Below are 15040 nucleotides of genomic sequence, written 5' to 3'. Positions count from 1 at the left end.
ATATAGTAGTAATTACAAATTAGGCGATTAGTGGCGAAGTATAATCCGGCTAAGTTTGAAAGCGAATGGTTGCTTAAAAAGTGGTGGATTTCGGCCATCTCCGTTTTTTACAAGATTATAGCCGTCATCTGTCAATGACTGCGTTTCAAACAATCGTGCGAATCGCTTTTTTCTTAGAGTTTCGCTAGGCTGATGACCGCAAGTAAAACACAGTCTTACACACGGTATCAGTATTAGCAACAAACGTGTATGTACATGAACGTGGTGCTCCCGGCGTGCGCGTGTGACACAACCGCCTCGCTCTATAGTTCTCCCCTGACTGCCTGCTCGTCGTTCGCCCGGCGCCCGTTCTCGCCTACACTCACACTGCATGTTGATTACACCCGAGCTAAGTCAAATATTGGCTCGACGTTCTTGGCTGCGACATATACATAATAATGTTTGCCACTCAGCAGATGTTGTTCTGTTTGTAACAAAAAAAAACTCTTGCGGATGAAATTTAAAATCTTAGCTCTATTCGGCGAAAGGAATATCCCTACCAAATTTACCTATTCTAGAAACAGTTAGTTTTTTTTTATGGAAATGGAGTACAAACGAGCATACGGGTCACCTGGTATTTAGTGATCACCGCCGCCCAAGGTCTCTTGCAACACAAGAGGAATAACAGGAGCGTTGCCAGCCTTTAAGGAAGGTGTACGCGGTTTTTTTTTAAGGTAACCATGTCGTAACGTCCCAGAAATACCGCACAAGGAAGATTATTCTACAGCTTTGTAGTACGTGTAAGAAAGTTTCTTGAAAACCTCACTGTACGTACAACCAAGCTATGGAATGTTATTCATCCATAAAAAAATAAAATCTTTTCTTTTACTTTTCCTAAACTCGATAGTCTAGCAAACTACTTAAAATTGATAACCCCTGTTTGTAAGTATTGTTAAAAATATTTTTCTTCCAGTCGAAAAACCAGATAAACCGAAAGCCAGAGAAGAATCAAAAGATCTACTAGAAGATAAAGAGGCAAAGGACGAGAAGCATTCAGACACAAACCCAGACATAATTCCCGTGGAGAACAAACTGAGCGCTAGCATATCTAGTACCTGCAGTGTCACAGATCATTCACAGCCACTTCTGACTCATACACAGTTGTGCTGTGGCAACGCCCAGGAGCAGTACTTAGTGCGGCCTCTGCAGTACTACCAACATTACACGTCAAACGTGCCCAATTTGGAATTAGATTTGAATTATTTGTCTACGGAATACAGACTGCCACATGACAAGGTTTATGAAGACTGGCTGAGATATAAGAACGCCCTGCCCATGGATACAAGTGACTTGGTAAGTTGTGGTGGTTTAAGACATTTATTGTTCCAGAAATTTTCGAAGTTTGGAGAACTTTAAGATTAGTATTAGATGCTGATCTCCAGACTTGGATTAGGCAATCTAAGTATGGCTTTATATTTGAGTTATACATTAAATAGCGAACTTTATGGGGCAGGTTTTCATGTAAGCTTATTATCTAAAGTCAAACCTAAATATTTTTCGGAATCTGACTTACTTATTATGTATTATAAGCTGTTTAAAGTCATTTCTTTTATTTTTAGCTGCAAAAATTACATAGGGGATTTTGTTTACATTAAGGGTAACCAAATTACATTGAAACCAGACATTAAGTAAGTTAAGATCATTTTGGGCGTCGCGAATTATGTCTTCAATTTTATTTCCTTTATAAAACAGGGTGGTATCATCGGTATATAGTTAAGTTTCTCTGACGCAGTACTTTTATTCCTCTACTTTTATCTGTCATTTATCCATTTTACATACTTACATAATATTTCCATGTTTAAATTATTAGACATTTTAATGTCAACTTAGGAAAAAAAAACTTTAAAATATAGTTTGTCAAGATGCTTTTAGGTATCGTCGGTAATTTCCACATTTCCCGCGTCAGCTGTATGGGTGTACCTCTGCCATTTCTTGAAGTAAAAAATAAAAGCACTTACCAATGATAATAAGAGATAATAAAAAATTGTGGGTTTTTTTTTGCTTATTTTTTTTCATTTAAAATTACCAAGTCGTTGAAAAATTATTGTATGCTACGTTGTTTAACTAGGTCAAAAATCGCGAGTGGCACACCATTCCGTTTATTGACCCTTATACAACTGTTGCATAAAAGTGATTTTAAATAGTAAAATCACTTAAGTACAGAATGACGCAACACTACTATTCGCAAGAGAAATGCCTTAGACCTAAAGATATGAGGAAACACTTGCAAAATAAATGTTCCGACATAAAAATCAGAACAAAAGAATAAGATTTATTGTCCGGGTCGATTGAGGCAAGAAAGAGATATCAAATGACAAAGCACACTCATATTTATTCCTTTCGATCTCTCCGGAAGGGACAAATAGATTATATAAATTCTACCTGTCGTAGTTTGGGTCTAAATGGTTTTGTGGCCGAATAAATCTTCTAAGAGAAAATTATCACAAAATATTTATCAGTGCAATACGCGATTATTTTTGAGGATTAATTTGATATATGAATAATTTAAGTAAGGCATTAGATTAAGGATTGGTCTCTGCTGCGCTCCAACTAGATACCGCAGGCGTAGTCGCAAAGTGCGGCAACTAATACTACGCCCAAATTAAAATTCAAATATTTATATTCAAAATAGGATTTATAATCACTTATTGAACGTCAAAATCTACCACCCATTCAAAAGAGACTGCCTCAGACCTGAGAAGAATGGGCGCAAGAAACTCAGCGGGCTTTTTTTTTTATGTAAAATATGGATTACAATGTAATATCGTACAATCCCAGTTCGTGGTATCATTAAGAAAATCGTTTATGCTATAATAACCTTTCCCACACAAACGTTTTTTAACAATTCTTTTAAATTTCGTAACACATTTGTATTGTACATTTTCTGGGATCATATTGTAGAAGCATATACATCGCCCAACAAAAGACTTACTAACTCGACCCAACCGAGTAGTGTACGCCCAAGTGGGCGTACTCGAGCCAGTCTCAAACAGTGTGTGACGTTGACGTGCCACATGTTTTGTTTAAACTGTGCTAATAATTGTAAATAAATTGTCGGGTTGCGTAGTAATAGTTTGTAAAATAATACAACAAAAAAGACTGATAATGGGATCAAATACCATCAATAAGTATTTTGTATTTTATTTAATTCAATGTAAAATGTAAAACCAAGGGGTTGCTGAAAATCAGCGCTGTGTTGGTATTATACCATCGTAGCATGACGCTGAGTCAGCTCCTTTTAATAACAATAACTGCTACACAGTACTTTTAAATTAAGATAATCCCTATAATATTATACATAATACTTGTTTTTTTTTTGTCATTTGTATTATTTTTATGTTATTAGTTTTTAATTTTTTTTACCTCTGTAAGTTTGGTTTTTACCTCTGTAAATTCTTTTTTACTTTTATTATTCTGTGTGGTTTGTGTTTGTTATTAATAAAGTTTTCATTCATTCATTCATAAAATAACACGAAGCGTATGTATGTTACAGAATTTGAGTGTCAAGATGCCACGCACACAAGCATCTAATAGTTGCCGTAATAAAAAGCTATTATTCTTAGGCAGTGCGGTATCTAGTTGAAGCGCAGGGGATAAAAATCCTTTATCTAAGGTTAAGGCGTAAATACATTCCAGTGACCTTGATCATACAACGAGGCTGGGTGACTCGGGCCAGAGCCGTATTTAAAGGTTAAAATAATGATTAATTAATAATAATTGATGACGAAAAAAAATTAAGACAGCCATCTGATGTTATTTCTTTTTTGCAGTTTTGACAACAACAATTATATTACCTATTTGGTATATTAACCACTCGTTTAGGCTTAAACTAAATATTCCGTGGTCAATTTATAATTTTATAGTGTTACAACATGTACTGAGTTTCCGTGCAGCGTGTAGATTTGATCAAAACGATGATATATTTAAGAATTACTCAAATTACATATAATAATATTATATAATAGTTTAAAAAAAGCTAAAAAAAAACACACTAAAAAGCACAAAATTTTCTTTCGAAAATTTCCTAATATTAGTTAAATCAGGTAAATATAATGCTTGAATTTTAAATTTTTAAAAATTCTTGTCTTATCGACGGTAGATGAAAATAATATAATAGTAGCCGTTCCCGCCGAATTTTATAAGGTAATAAATTAATGAAAGAATGTTGGAATTCTAAAAAGTAGCTGTAATCGATCTAGGATAAATTTTGCATCGAATGATGATAGTTTCATGTCGATACGATCAGTGGTCAACGCGTGATTGAGCCTCAAACAAAGACCTTTTTCATTATATAAGTATATAAAGTTAACAAAAATCTTATGTTACAAATTGAAATATGGAATAATTTAACACAAACAACAATAATTGAACGAAATACTAGTAGAGCTCTAACTTCATACATACTGTGTTATTAGAAACCCGAAGTAAAATTGTTCCTTACCATTGTCACTACAGAATTACATGACAGGGAGAGCTAATTTTAAACTTGGAGTAACTTTACATCGCGTTTATTTATAAGACAGAAAGCGTGACTGTCTCGTGGGGGAAATAAGAAAGTATTAACAAAAAATATGTGGTTTTATTATTTGTAGACACATTGTTTTGAAAATTAGAGCAATCATACGGCTAGTGACAAAAAGTAAACAAAAAAATAAAGTAATTAAATATAGTACTATATGCGGTATTTTATGATGTGTTATCGTAAGGATAATTTAGTACCTTAACATTGAGGTACTATAAACAACAAAGCTCCCAATCGCCTATTAAAAGGTCTTAAAAAAAATGTCCGACCGCCGTTGTAAATACGTAAACATTAACTTGTATAGATAACATTGAAACATTCACTCAAATTAACACCTTATTTCGTGGCAGTAATGTTCAGAGTCTATTGTATACGCTCATTAGAAGCTCGCACGCGAATACGAGACAAGTAATGTATTTTAGCAATTGAAATGTAATTACTTAGTAAAATGACTAAAAACGTCAAGTTAGCTACACAATTTTTTTATTTATAGGAGCAGTTATGTGAAATGCGACACTCCATCCTTTTAAGGCTTTATATGCTGTTATTTGTACAGTTTTTCACTTACCACCTTGTGATTGCGTGGCGTTGTTTTCAAAGCGCGGTCGAAACGCAACTGAATGAAAACTCTCCATAATAGAGACGTAGACAGAGTTATGCTTCAGACAAATTTAATAGTTAATCAGTCTGTTAATTATTTATATATTTGTAGCTCCCACCTCATCAACTGACGCCCCAGCCGAACACATTATACAGTAGTATCAAACGCAATCCGTTGAAGCTTGTCAAAATGGCGGACATATCGGGCGGGCCGTACACCACGCCACTACACCTGAACACAGAGGAGAAGACTGCGCGATTTCACAACGTTACTGATGCGCCACGCAACTACTGTGAAGGTAAGTCTTACAACACTTACGTTTATATAACCAACGGGCAGACGCTCGTGGTCCTTTATTATGTAAAAAAAAGTGTGTGTGTACTTATGTATGCACGCAAGAACTTATACTTCTTTGGCCTAAGAAAGCAAAATTCCTTAAAATTATTAATTCCTCGTGCTATTCTTCGTTTGTAGAAAGAACAATATTGTAAAAATCATGCAACGATGACTTTGACAATTACTTATTAAATAACGAATATGGCTGTACGGGCTTGAATCCTTTGCCTGTCCTAATACTATCTAACATAATATATTATTGTTAATTTTGTAATGAAATTTGTATTATGTTTATAATTATTTAAAAATGCTTCTAATTATGAATTAAAACAATGGCGATCTTGTGCGAGAGAGTTAACCTAGCTCCGCTCGATTTCTCAAGGCCATTGGCTCGGTCTCCAGCCTTAAACAATTATCATATTCAGAAACTGAACTTCTACTGTAACCTACTCACTAAGAATTTAACACACACGTACATACACATTTAATATTATTTATTATTGATTATTTCGTTTGTCATTGTCATTTGTGGAGGAATCACTAACCCCGAAGATACAGCTTTAACTAGTTTTGGGATCAGAGTTCCACCTCTTTTATATCACTGCAAAACCATTTTTCAATATTATTATTATTACAATTAACAATAAAAGGATGTAAATAATTAGTATTATATAATAAACTAGCGGACCGTTGTCCTGTAGACACGTCTAAAATTTGAAAAATCGGTCCAGCTGTTAGGAGGAGTTCACTAACATACATACACACACAGGAGATTAAATATGAACTGAATTGAGAATCTAAACCATTCTCAAATTGACTGAAACACACAAAAAAATCATCAATATCGGTCCAGCTGTATAGGAGGTAGTTCAATTGTTAATCTAAACCATCCTCGAATCCACTTGAACACACACAAATAAATTTATTCAAATCGGATCACCACACGTAGAGAAGAATAATATATACAGATTATGGATTAGATTATGTATTATAAAGTATTAGTTATTTGAATTATGTATATAAAGATATTGTACATTTACGGCTGTTCCCAATATACTATCTACAGATAGAGATAAATAACTACCTTCTACTGTCAGTAATTAGCTGTCAATATTCTGAAGCTGTCCCTATATACCCGATAAGACGTGAATTGCAATTTCCATACAATCTTCTATCGCTGGTAAGCTATACGTCCTTCCATTGACAGACAGCGTGTACGGATATGGTGAGTTAGCGTCGATAAGTTTATTAGGACAGAAAAGTCAACGATAGTTACGATTTTTATCTCAAGTAGGCCACAACCGGAGATAGACTGAATATTGGGATCGGCCGTTAGTACTTTAAGTTATCTGCAGTGAGGGTTAAAACAATTAAATAAAGTATTATTATTATTATAGTGCACGTTCATCTCTGTCTTATTGTGAAAATTTCATTAAAAATATACGTCTGAACTATATTATAGTACATTATTTTATTATAACCTACATACTCGAATTTTAGCATCATCTTAAAACAGATAGTAAAAACTTTATCTACAAAATTCGTAGTCTTGCAGGCGCCATACTATTTATCTTATCTACTAGTCGTGATTAATAATGTTATTATATCAAGATGAATATTTTAATCTTGCTCCGAAATTTCAAATTCAAATATTTTTATTCAAAACTAGCTGACCCAGCAAACGTTGTATTGCCATCATAGTTAACAACTGTAGTTAATCTACCAACTATAGGTAGCTAAAATTAATTTGTTTTTTACCTGCTGAGAAAGTAAGAAAGATATAAAGATTCTCATTACTTAGTTATTAATTTTAAACTATTGTTTCAATTTGTTTTCTGAAGGACGGGGGACACATCAAAGGAAAAACAAAATTGTTGTTTTTATTTGATTCCGCACATTTTCATATTTATTCACCTTTTAAACCTTCTCTGAACTTCCACAAATAATTCAAGACGAAATCGGTCCAGCCGTTCTCGAGTTTTAGCGAGACTAACGAACAGCAATTAATTTTTATATATATATAGATAGGATTTTAAATCACTTATCCAACGTCAAAAACTAGAATCCATTCGAAAATCTATGCCTCAGACCTGAGAAGAACGGGCGCAAATAACTCAGCGGGCTCATTGTTTAATAAAACTTACTATTAGATTAACTTGAGGGCGTCCTCCATTCCCAGTCTGTGGTATCATCAAGAAAATCATTTATGTTATAGTAACCTCTACCACACAAACTTTTTTAACAATTCTTTTAAATTTTGTAACACATTTGTTTTGTACATTTTTCTGCGATCATGATGTAAAAAGCATATATATCGCCCATCAAGACTTACTAACTCAATGCAATCGAATAGTAGGAATAACAAGTTTATACCTATAAGTATATACCTATGTGCCTAAGTACATACACTACACTATCAAGGATACATTGAGAGGCTATAAGTAAAGTTAATCTAATATATAAAATTCTCATGTCGCGGCGTTTGTAGTTAAACTCCTTCGAAACGGCTTGACCGATTCTCATGAAATTTTGAGTGCATATTGGGTAGGTCTGAGAATCGGACCCATCCCCCTAAACGTTAGGGCATGCCAATTTTTTTTTTCAAATGACATTTTTTTTTAAATTGTTTGATTATGAGTCAGCATTAAAAAATACATACAACTTCAAATTTTCACCCATCTACGATCAACAGTTACTTTTATATCGCTATTTTAATATCGGCAATACAACGTTTGCGGGGTCAGTAATGCATGTTTATTATTTTAAATGGTTCACTAAGACCTAGGTTATAAATAGCGCGAATAGCCCTTTTTGTCTTAATAATTTAATACCAAAGGCGTATTTGTAGCTACGAATTTTTTATTCTATTCAAAATAGTATTTATTCAGTCAGTTATAGATATAATAATGTTATGAGTTTTCCTTATTAATAATTATAATTATTTTCACTGTCCGCTGAGTCTGCATTAAATTTTTTGAATTCTGTACTCGTGATTTCAAATGAATGCGATGCATAAAATATTTGTACGTATTTTTCCGATCGGTAGAATTCTTTCTTTCGTTTTCATCGCCCTAATTGCGATGAAGCTTACGTTCCAAATAAAAGTCGATCTCTCCATACACGAATTTTTAATTGCTTGCTAAGGATCGACACACGTTAAGTTTTTTTTTCTCCAATACTAAACTAGATATTACATTCATTTATATTCGTTTCCGCACGTTATTATAACAAAAGTATGGTGTTATAGAGAAGTTGAACAGTATTACCGCTACACCCCATTCTAAATAGCATTAGGATTAACTGTATTTGCAGTTTTTGTCAGAAACAGTTCTGCTACCAGAACTATTTCTATTAAAAATCGATGCGCTTGTACTGTAGTGTTCAGACTGTGAATAAACATTTTTAGGGTGCCGTACCTAAAAAGTTTCTTCTTTCTTTCTGTCTGTCTGTTTATCAACACCCTTTGTCTCGGTAACGCGTGGAGGTATCGAGTCGAAATTAAATTATATTCATCAGGTGTATAGCTGTTAAAGCTGTGAAATAATCAAGTTGAAAGCTATGTTTCGCGTTAATTAAACTCAAATGAATCCCCATTCATGACTGCTGTTTGACTCGACGACAAATAGATTGCATCTTAATGGACAGACGTAATATTATGACCACATAAACGTGCGCACCAGGGTGGCTTTGAGGTTTGCTTTCCTTTTGAGATGGAGCGTTGGTGCGTCGTGTTGGATATCTACCATCTTAGTTTAGTCACTAGCGGCTCGATTTTGGCGTGGCGCCACTCCATTTCGTTTATTGAATCGGTCTTGAATGCCAAGCCCAGCTTTAGAGTGACCTACGCAATACAATTTGAGGTTGTGTTTACTAGGTCTACCCGAGATGTCAATTAACTGGTTGCTCACACACTTCAAACAAGAACATAAAAACATAGCAATGATTTTTAGCTCAAGAAAGCGGTCAGAAACTTAATCTCAATATATATAAATTACGTGACACGTTGTTTGTCCTCGATGGACTCCTAAACTACTAAAACTAGTGAACGGATTTTAATGGGGATTACTTCATGGAGTGCAGTTTAGTCCAACTTGAGAGATAGGATAGTTTTTATTTCGATTTGGGACCCATGATTATATTTATTTTCAATTTTTGTTTTGTATGGACATATTTTCTATGAGAGAATTTAGTGACGCACGGTTTGACAGTTCCGCTGTGAAACATTTTCATTATAACAGCAGGGAGCATTTTTTACGAAATAATTCTTGATGTTTTGAAATATTATTGGCAAATTCATAAAAAACAGTATTTTATTTATTATGTACAGAAGAACGTCTGTCGGGTCAGCTAGTATTACTATAAGGATTTTTAGATTTTACTGTGATAGGGAATAATATTTTTATTTGTTCACAGATCAAGCTGTACAAACCCAATCAGACGCCGCTACCAATACTCAATTACACACGCAGCGATGACAGAAAAAATATGTATGTCAAGTTTAATTGTAAATATTTAGAGATTTTATTCATGAAAAATTTAATTGTGTTAACGTAAAGCGCAGTTTCAAAGAGACTTGCTAATGCCCGCATATGTATGGTGCTGATTTGCGCCGTGTTAATGTAAATAAATGTTCATTTAATCAAGGACTTAGGCTGGATACATACGAAGCGTTTTTATTGCGGCCCAGTAATTTATATAACAGTTTTCTAATAACTAAGCGATTTAAAAAGTTGTATTGGTTTTCATTATTTGACGCAATTGTAAAAATTTAAGATATGTTTTTCTTTTTTTAAATATACATTTCAAAAAGTGTTCGCCTCAGAATGGCTGATTTGTTTCACTGTTTAAATTACATTTAGAATATTTTTTTTATTGGCAAAGAGGTTGAAGTCCATGTAAGATATAGAGCGGCAACTTGAACCTAAAGGTGTTTTCAAATTGGTGAAAAAATATTTTAGTGACTTGTCTGACATTCAACTGAGAGCTAATTGATTTATTGCTAATTTTGTCAGTTTACAGTCCTGTAAATAAGCTCAACTCAGCCGTTCGATAGCTGAAATACGTTCTATTTGTTTAAATACGTGTTATTTTAATTTCGTAAGTGTCACTAACGTTTCGGATGAAAATTATTGTATCAAAACTTTGCTAATCACTGCTTAAGTCTCTTTTTTATTATTATTCGTGACTACAGAGTCATAAGCATCTTGATTAGATTATTAAAACATTTATACGTCTAGATAGACTATGACAACTGTGATTTACCTCTATCTTGAGCAATGCACGCACACTAACACCAAGCGTCATACAAATCGCGAGTGTAAGACGTAGCTTGTCACACACACTAAACTAATATTCCCGGACTGTTTTTATCGGTTGTCTAGCAGCAAGATACTCTATCTACACGTATAAATTATCTAACACGTCGGCTTTACCCACGGTTCATCAGTGTTGGTAACGACTAGTTTCGGACCATTCGGGTGACCTTCACCAGGGTGAATTTAGTGAGTTCGCGGTAATGTCCCGTCTAACAACTGGGACTAATAAATTTTAGTTATTTTGTCTTGTCTTATAAGGGGTATTAAAACACGGTGTGGGTTTATTTGATAATAGTATCACATAAGTGTTTTAATACCTAAGTATCAACAGTTGCATACAAGACTTTATCTACACCCATAATATGAATCCTATATAAAATATTCTGAAACAGTTAGCTTACTGCTAACATTAAAAAAGCCAGTCCTAGTAACCATAATATCATCCAATTAATATCATTATGTAAACGGGTGATTTAATATTGTACTGAATTTCATTACAACACTCGTTTGGATGATGTTATGGTTATTAGATCTGTTTTAGAATCTTTAATAGATGATTTAAAGTATGGGTGTAGATTAAAATAATTAAAACATCTTGTTTACTTATTATGATAAAACCTCCATGTCTAATGTACTTAGTCTGTGTTTATCTAATACACATCTGCACAATTGTATTTTTAAAAGCATTATTATAACTTTGTTTTGTATTTCGGGAGATATATTATTGGTATTCTTGTATATTTTTTGTCATACAATTTAGTTTTTAAGTAAAACATAAAACGCATTATTTTATCTAAGACCTTTGCAGCAACACTTGCAATAACTATTTCAAATTATCAAAACAAATCTCAAGTTTGCTGAAATTAGTTCGAGCACTAATAGATTTTTCATTCCAATAATTTCGCACATAAAATTTATAAGCATTTGATTTAGCGTTTTTCGCGTTCAGTGTGTATATTTCCTTCCGCTCGAACTAATTTTCCGACATTGTTTAGCTAAATTGAACTCTATTTTATTTAGCTCGAAATGTTATTTTTCTTTTTTGATGTCGAAGCTGGATTTCTATCGCTGCTGTAATTAATTATTGTTACCCTGATAAGCGACGCAAGAAACTCAAATGATGCATGCACAACTACTCCTTACAAAATATATATTATTTTAAGTTTTTTTTTTTTGCACATGATGCCGTCTTTGCACAGGATGCCGGCTAGATTATAGGTACCACAACGGCGCCTTTTTCTACCGTCAAGCAGTATTGTGTAAGCATTATTGTATTTCGTTCTGAAGGGCGTCGTACCTAGTGAATTTACTTGGCAAATGAGTCTTAACATGTTATGTCTCAAGTTGACGAACGCAATTGTAGTGCCGCTCTGAACTTTTGAGTTTTTCAAGAATCCTGAGCGGCAACTTCAGCTGATCGTCCGGCTCGTTCGTCCCTTATTATAATAACAAATATATTACGAAGACACTTGAGGGCAAGTGACTACGAAAGTCTTTGCTCTGTATCTTCAAGAACGAACACATACTTATTCTTTTCATTATTATTAAAATATTATACAATACCAATATAGCTCAGAAAAATACCGGAAGATGTTTTTTTTTTGTGTATTTAGATATATGAAAAGATAATGATTTATAAATTTTAACATCGGTGTAAAATTTTACGAAAATTATTTGTCGGTGTGAGTTGATATAAATAAATTAAAATGTAATAAAACGCTTGATAATAGCTACGACTACGTATACCTCGTACCATGATATTCAATCGCGAGGCGATAAGCGGAAATAATCATTCAAACAGCAATGAGGAAGCGACTGTCGCTATTCTCAGACGTATCATAATACTTATCAACTCTCAGCGAACAGGCTCCTGTTATATTTAAATTATACTTCTAGAATATGCATTCAAATGTTGTGAGCCTTCTTAAGTGTAAATTTCGTCTTTAATCTATTCGACACGGTTTCGCCTTAATGACTTAAATGAATAAGCCGGTAACCGCTCTTTTATGCCCTCGTCCCATGATTTGGCGCTCTGTGATTGGTCGGCTGATCCCCCGTAAGAGATACGTAACAATGGCGAAGAGACAATGTAAACGTCTTATTTTTGTATTATATTGTTTCTATGGCTCACAACATTTGAATAATTATGGATTATCGCAAAATAACGCCTAATTCAATAAATTTACTTGTAGAAATGTAATAAATGCCAATCATAAAATTTTTCATGAATAATTAAGTAATTGTTATAGATACTATTAAAATGCGAATTGAATCAGAATAATTTATTGTAAAATAATTTTAACGAAGACTGTATATTGTTATTTTAAAGTATAGATTGTTTTAGAATGTAATCTTAATTAAATGTGGAATTAAATTATATTTGTGTTTTAATTATACATCCCCATCTTCCTCCTTCTCATCCTCATCCTCGGCCTTAAGGCCGCTATCCCAAGAAATCGCCAAAATAGCGCATAATTGAAACTATTTCTTGGCGTTTTATTTAAAGCTTATATATTTCCAAAAAAATAATTATATATCTACACAAAATGAGATGAAAACTCAGTTTTTCTTTACATTTCTATTTTTTATAGACAGTGCGAAAAAAGTCACCAAAATGCAGCCATATTCATCATTCAATCTTGATAAAAATTGTACGAAAATTTAGCAAATATAACATGACATGTTTTTTTTAGTTTTGTAAAGAAAATTGTAACTATAATGTTTATAAGAAATTAAAAATGCTTCTAATTATGAATTAAAACAATGGCGATCTTGTGCGAGAGAGATAACCTAGCTCCGCTCGATTCCTCAAGGCCGTTGACTCGGTCTCCAGCCTTAAGCTACTATTACATCGATATTGTAACCATTTTTAGGGTTGCGTATCTCAAAACCCAAAAACGAAACATACATACTATCACTTTAATGTCAGTTTGTCTGTCTGCTGTCAAGACCCTTTATATCTATAACGCATGGAGGTAATGTGTAAGCGTTACTGTGTTTCGGTCTGAAAGGCGCCGTAGCTAGTGAAATTACTGGGTAAATGTGACTGAACATCTTATATCTCAAGGTAACCAGCGCAGTTGTAGTGCTGTTTAGAATTTTTGGGGTTCTTCAAGAATCCTGATACTGCATTGTAATGGTCAGGGCGTATAAATTACCATCAGCTGAACGTCCTGCTCGTCTTGCCCCTTATTTAAAAAAAAAGAAAAGGTAAAAGTAAAGCAGAGAGACACAGCCAATGATGATATCTTTCTTATTTGACAATGCCTTAAAATCTAGGCTTATAATAAGGATTGGTCTCCGCTGCGCTCCAAGTAGATACCGCACTACCTAAGAACAATAGCTTTTTTAGTTGCTTCGTGTTATTGTACATTGAAATTAATAAAATACAAAAAAAAATCAACCGACTTCTAAAACACTATTCCAAAACAATAGATATAATATGCACTAAAAAGTATGAAAATAATTGCGTATTTTTATACTTTCTCATTAATTAATCTAATTCTAATAACGATTATTGTTATTTTTGGAAACGGTGTCAAAGAATTATCAAATCGGTTCACCAAGTCCAAAGTTTTGAGGCAACAAACATAAAAAAACATACCTCCTCCTTTTTTGAAGTCGGTTAAAAATACTTACTGAGGATATGTGATCCCAGTGTTTTTATTATTTCTAGTAGTATTATTTTTACGTAGTTTTATTAAGCAAGCCGGCATTTTAGTTTCAATTATTAGCAAAGTCAATCAGAACTTGTGGCGCGTCAATGTGACACATTGTTCGAGACGGGCTGGAGTACGCCCACTTGGGCGTAGTGTAAGTTCCACACTTTGTAACTACGCCTGCGGTAATTAGTTGGAGCGCAGCGGAGACTAATCGTTAATCTAAGAATCTAGGGTTAAAAACCAAGAAGAAAAGAATCTAGAGTTTGTATGGAAGAATGATTACTAATGTTCCCTCTTAATTAAATAATTGTGTAATATGGCTGTTACGAAGGGGTAAGGTATGCCTCAGGGTTAAGTTATATTGCAGGTATTAGTCATAAAGCCCATTACTCTCGGAGAAACGAAATAATTTAGGCGCGGTATAATGGTTTGGTGTTGGCGCGAACTAATTTTAGAATCGCATATATCATTTGTAATAAAGCCTTCATATTTTGGGAATCTATTGTTTACTCGGAGTTGAGATTAAGATTTGTGGATTTGTACATTTATTGAATTAAATTCCAAG

The 15040-nt window shown here is 33.6% G+C and overlaps 1 protein-coding gene across 1 annotated transcript in view; it reads left to right on the top strand.

The window, feature by feature from the left end:
• LOC126975615 (protein turtle homolog A-like) overlaps nt 1–13190 on the top strand; it is a 151581-nt gene extending 138391 nt beyond the window's left edge. Inside the window, exons 19-21 of the mRNA XM_050823597.1 lie at nt 953–1332; nt 5274–5460; nt 9912–13190. Of these exons, the coding sequence (XP_050679554.1) occupies nt 953–1332; nt 5274–5460; nt 9912–9973 (629 nt within the window). The 3' untranslated portion in view covers nt 9974–13190. The remainder of the gene's footprint in view (nt 1–952; nt 1333–5273; nt 5461–9911) is intronic.
• Nucleotides 13191–15040: the final 1850 nt, after the last annotated feature.

Source organism: Leptidea sinapis, chromosome 2 (assembly GCF_905404315.1).
Source record: "Leptidea sinapis chromosome 2, ilLepSina1.1, whole genome shotgun sequence".
In the NCBI taxonomy this organism is placed as follows: Eukaryota; Metazoa; Arthropoda; class Insecta; order Lepidoptera; family Pieridae; genus Leptidea; species Leptidea sinapis.
The sequence above is the reverse complement of the archived record's forward strand: the minus strand, read 5'-3'. Positions and strand labels throughout refer to the sequence as shown.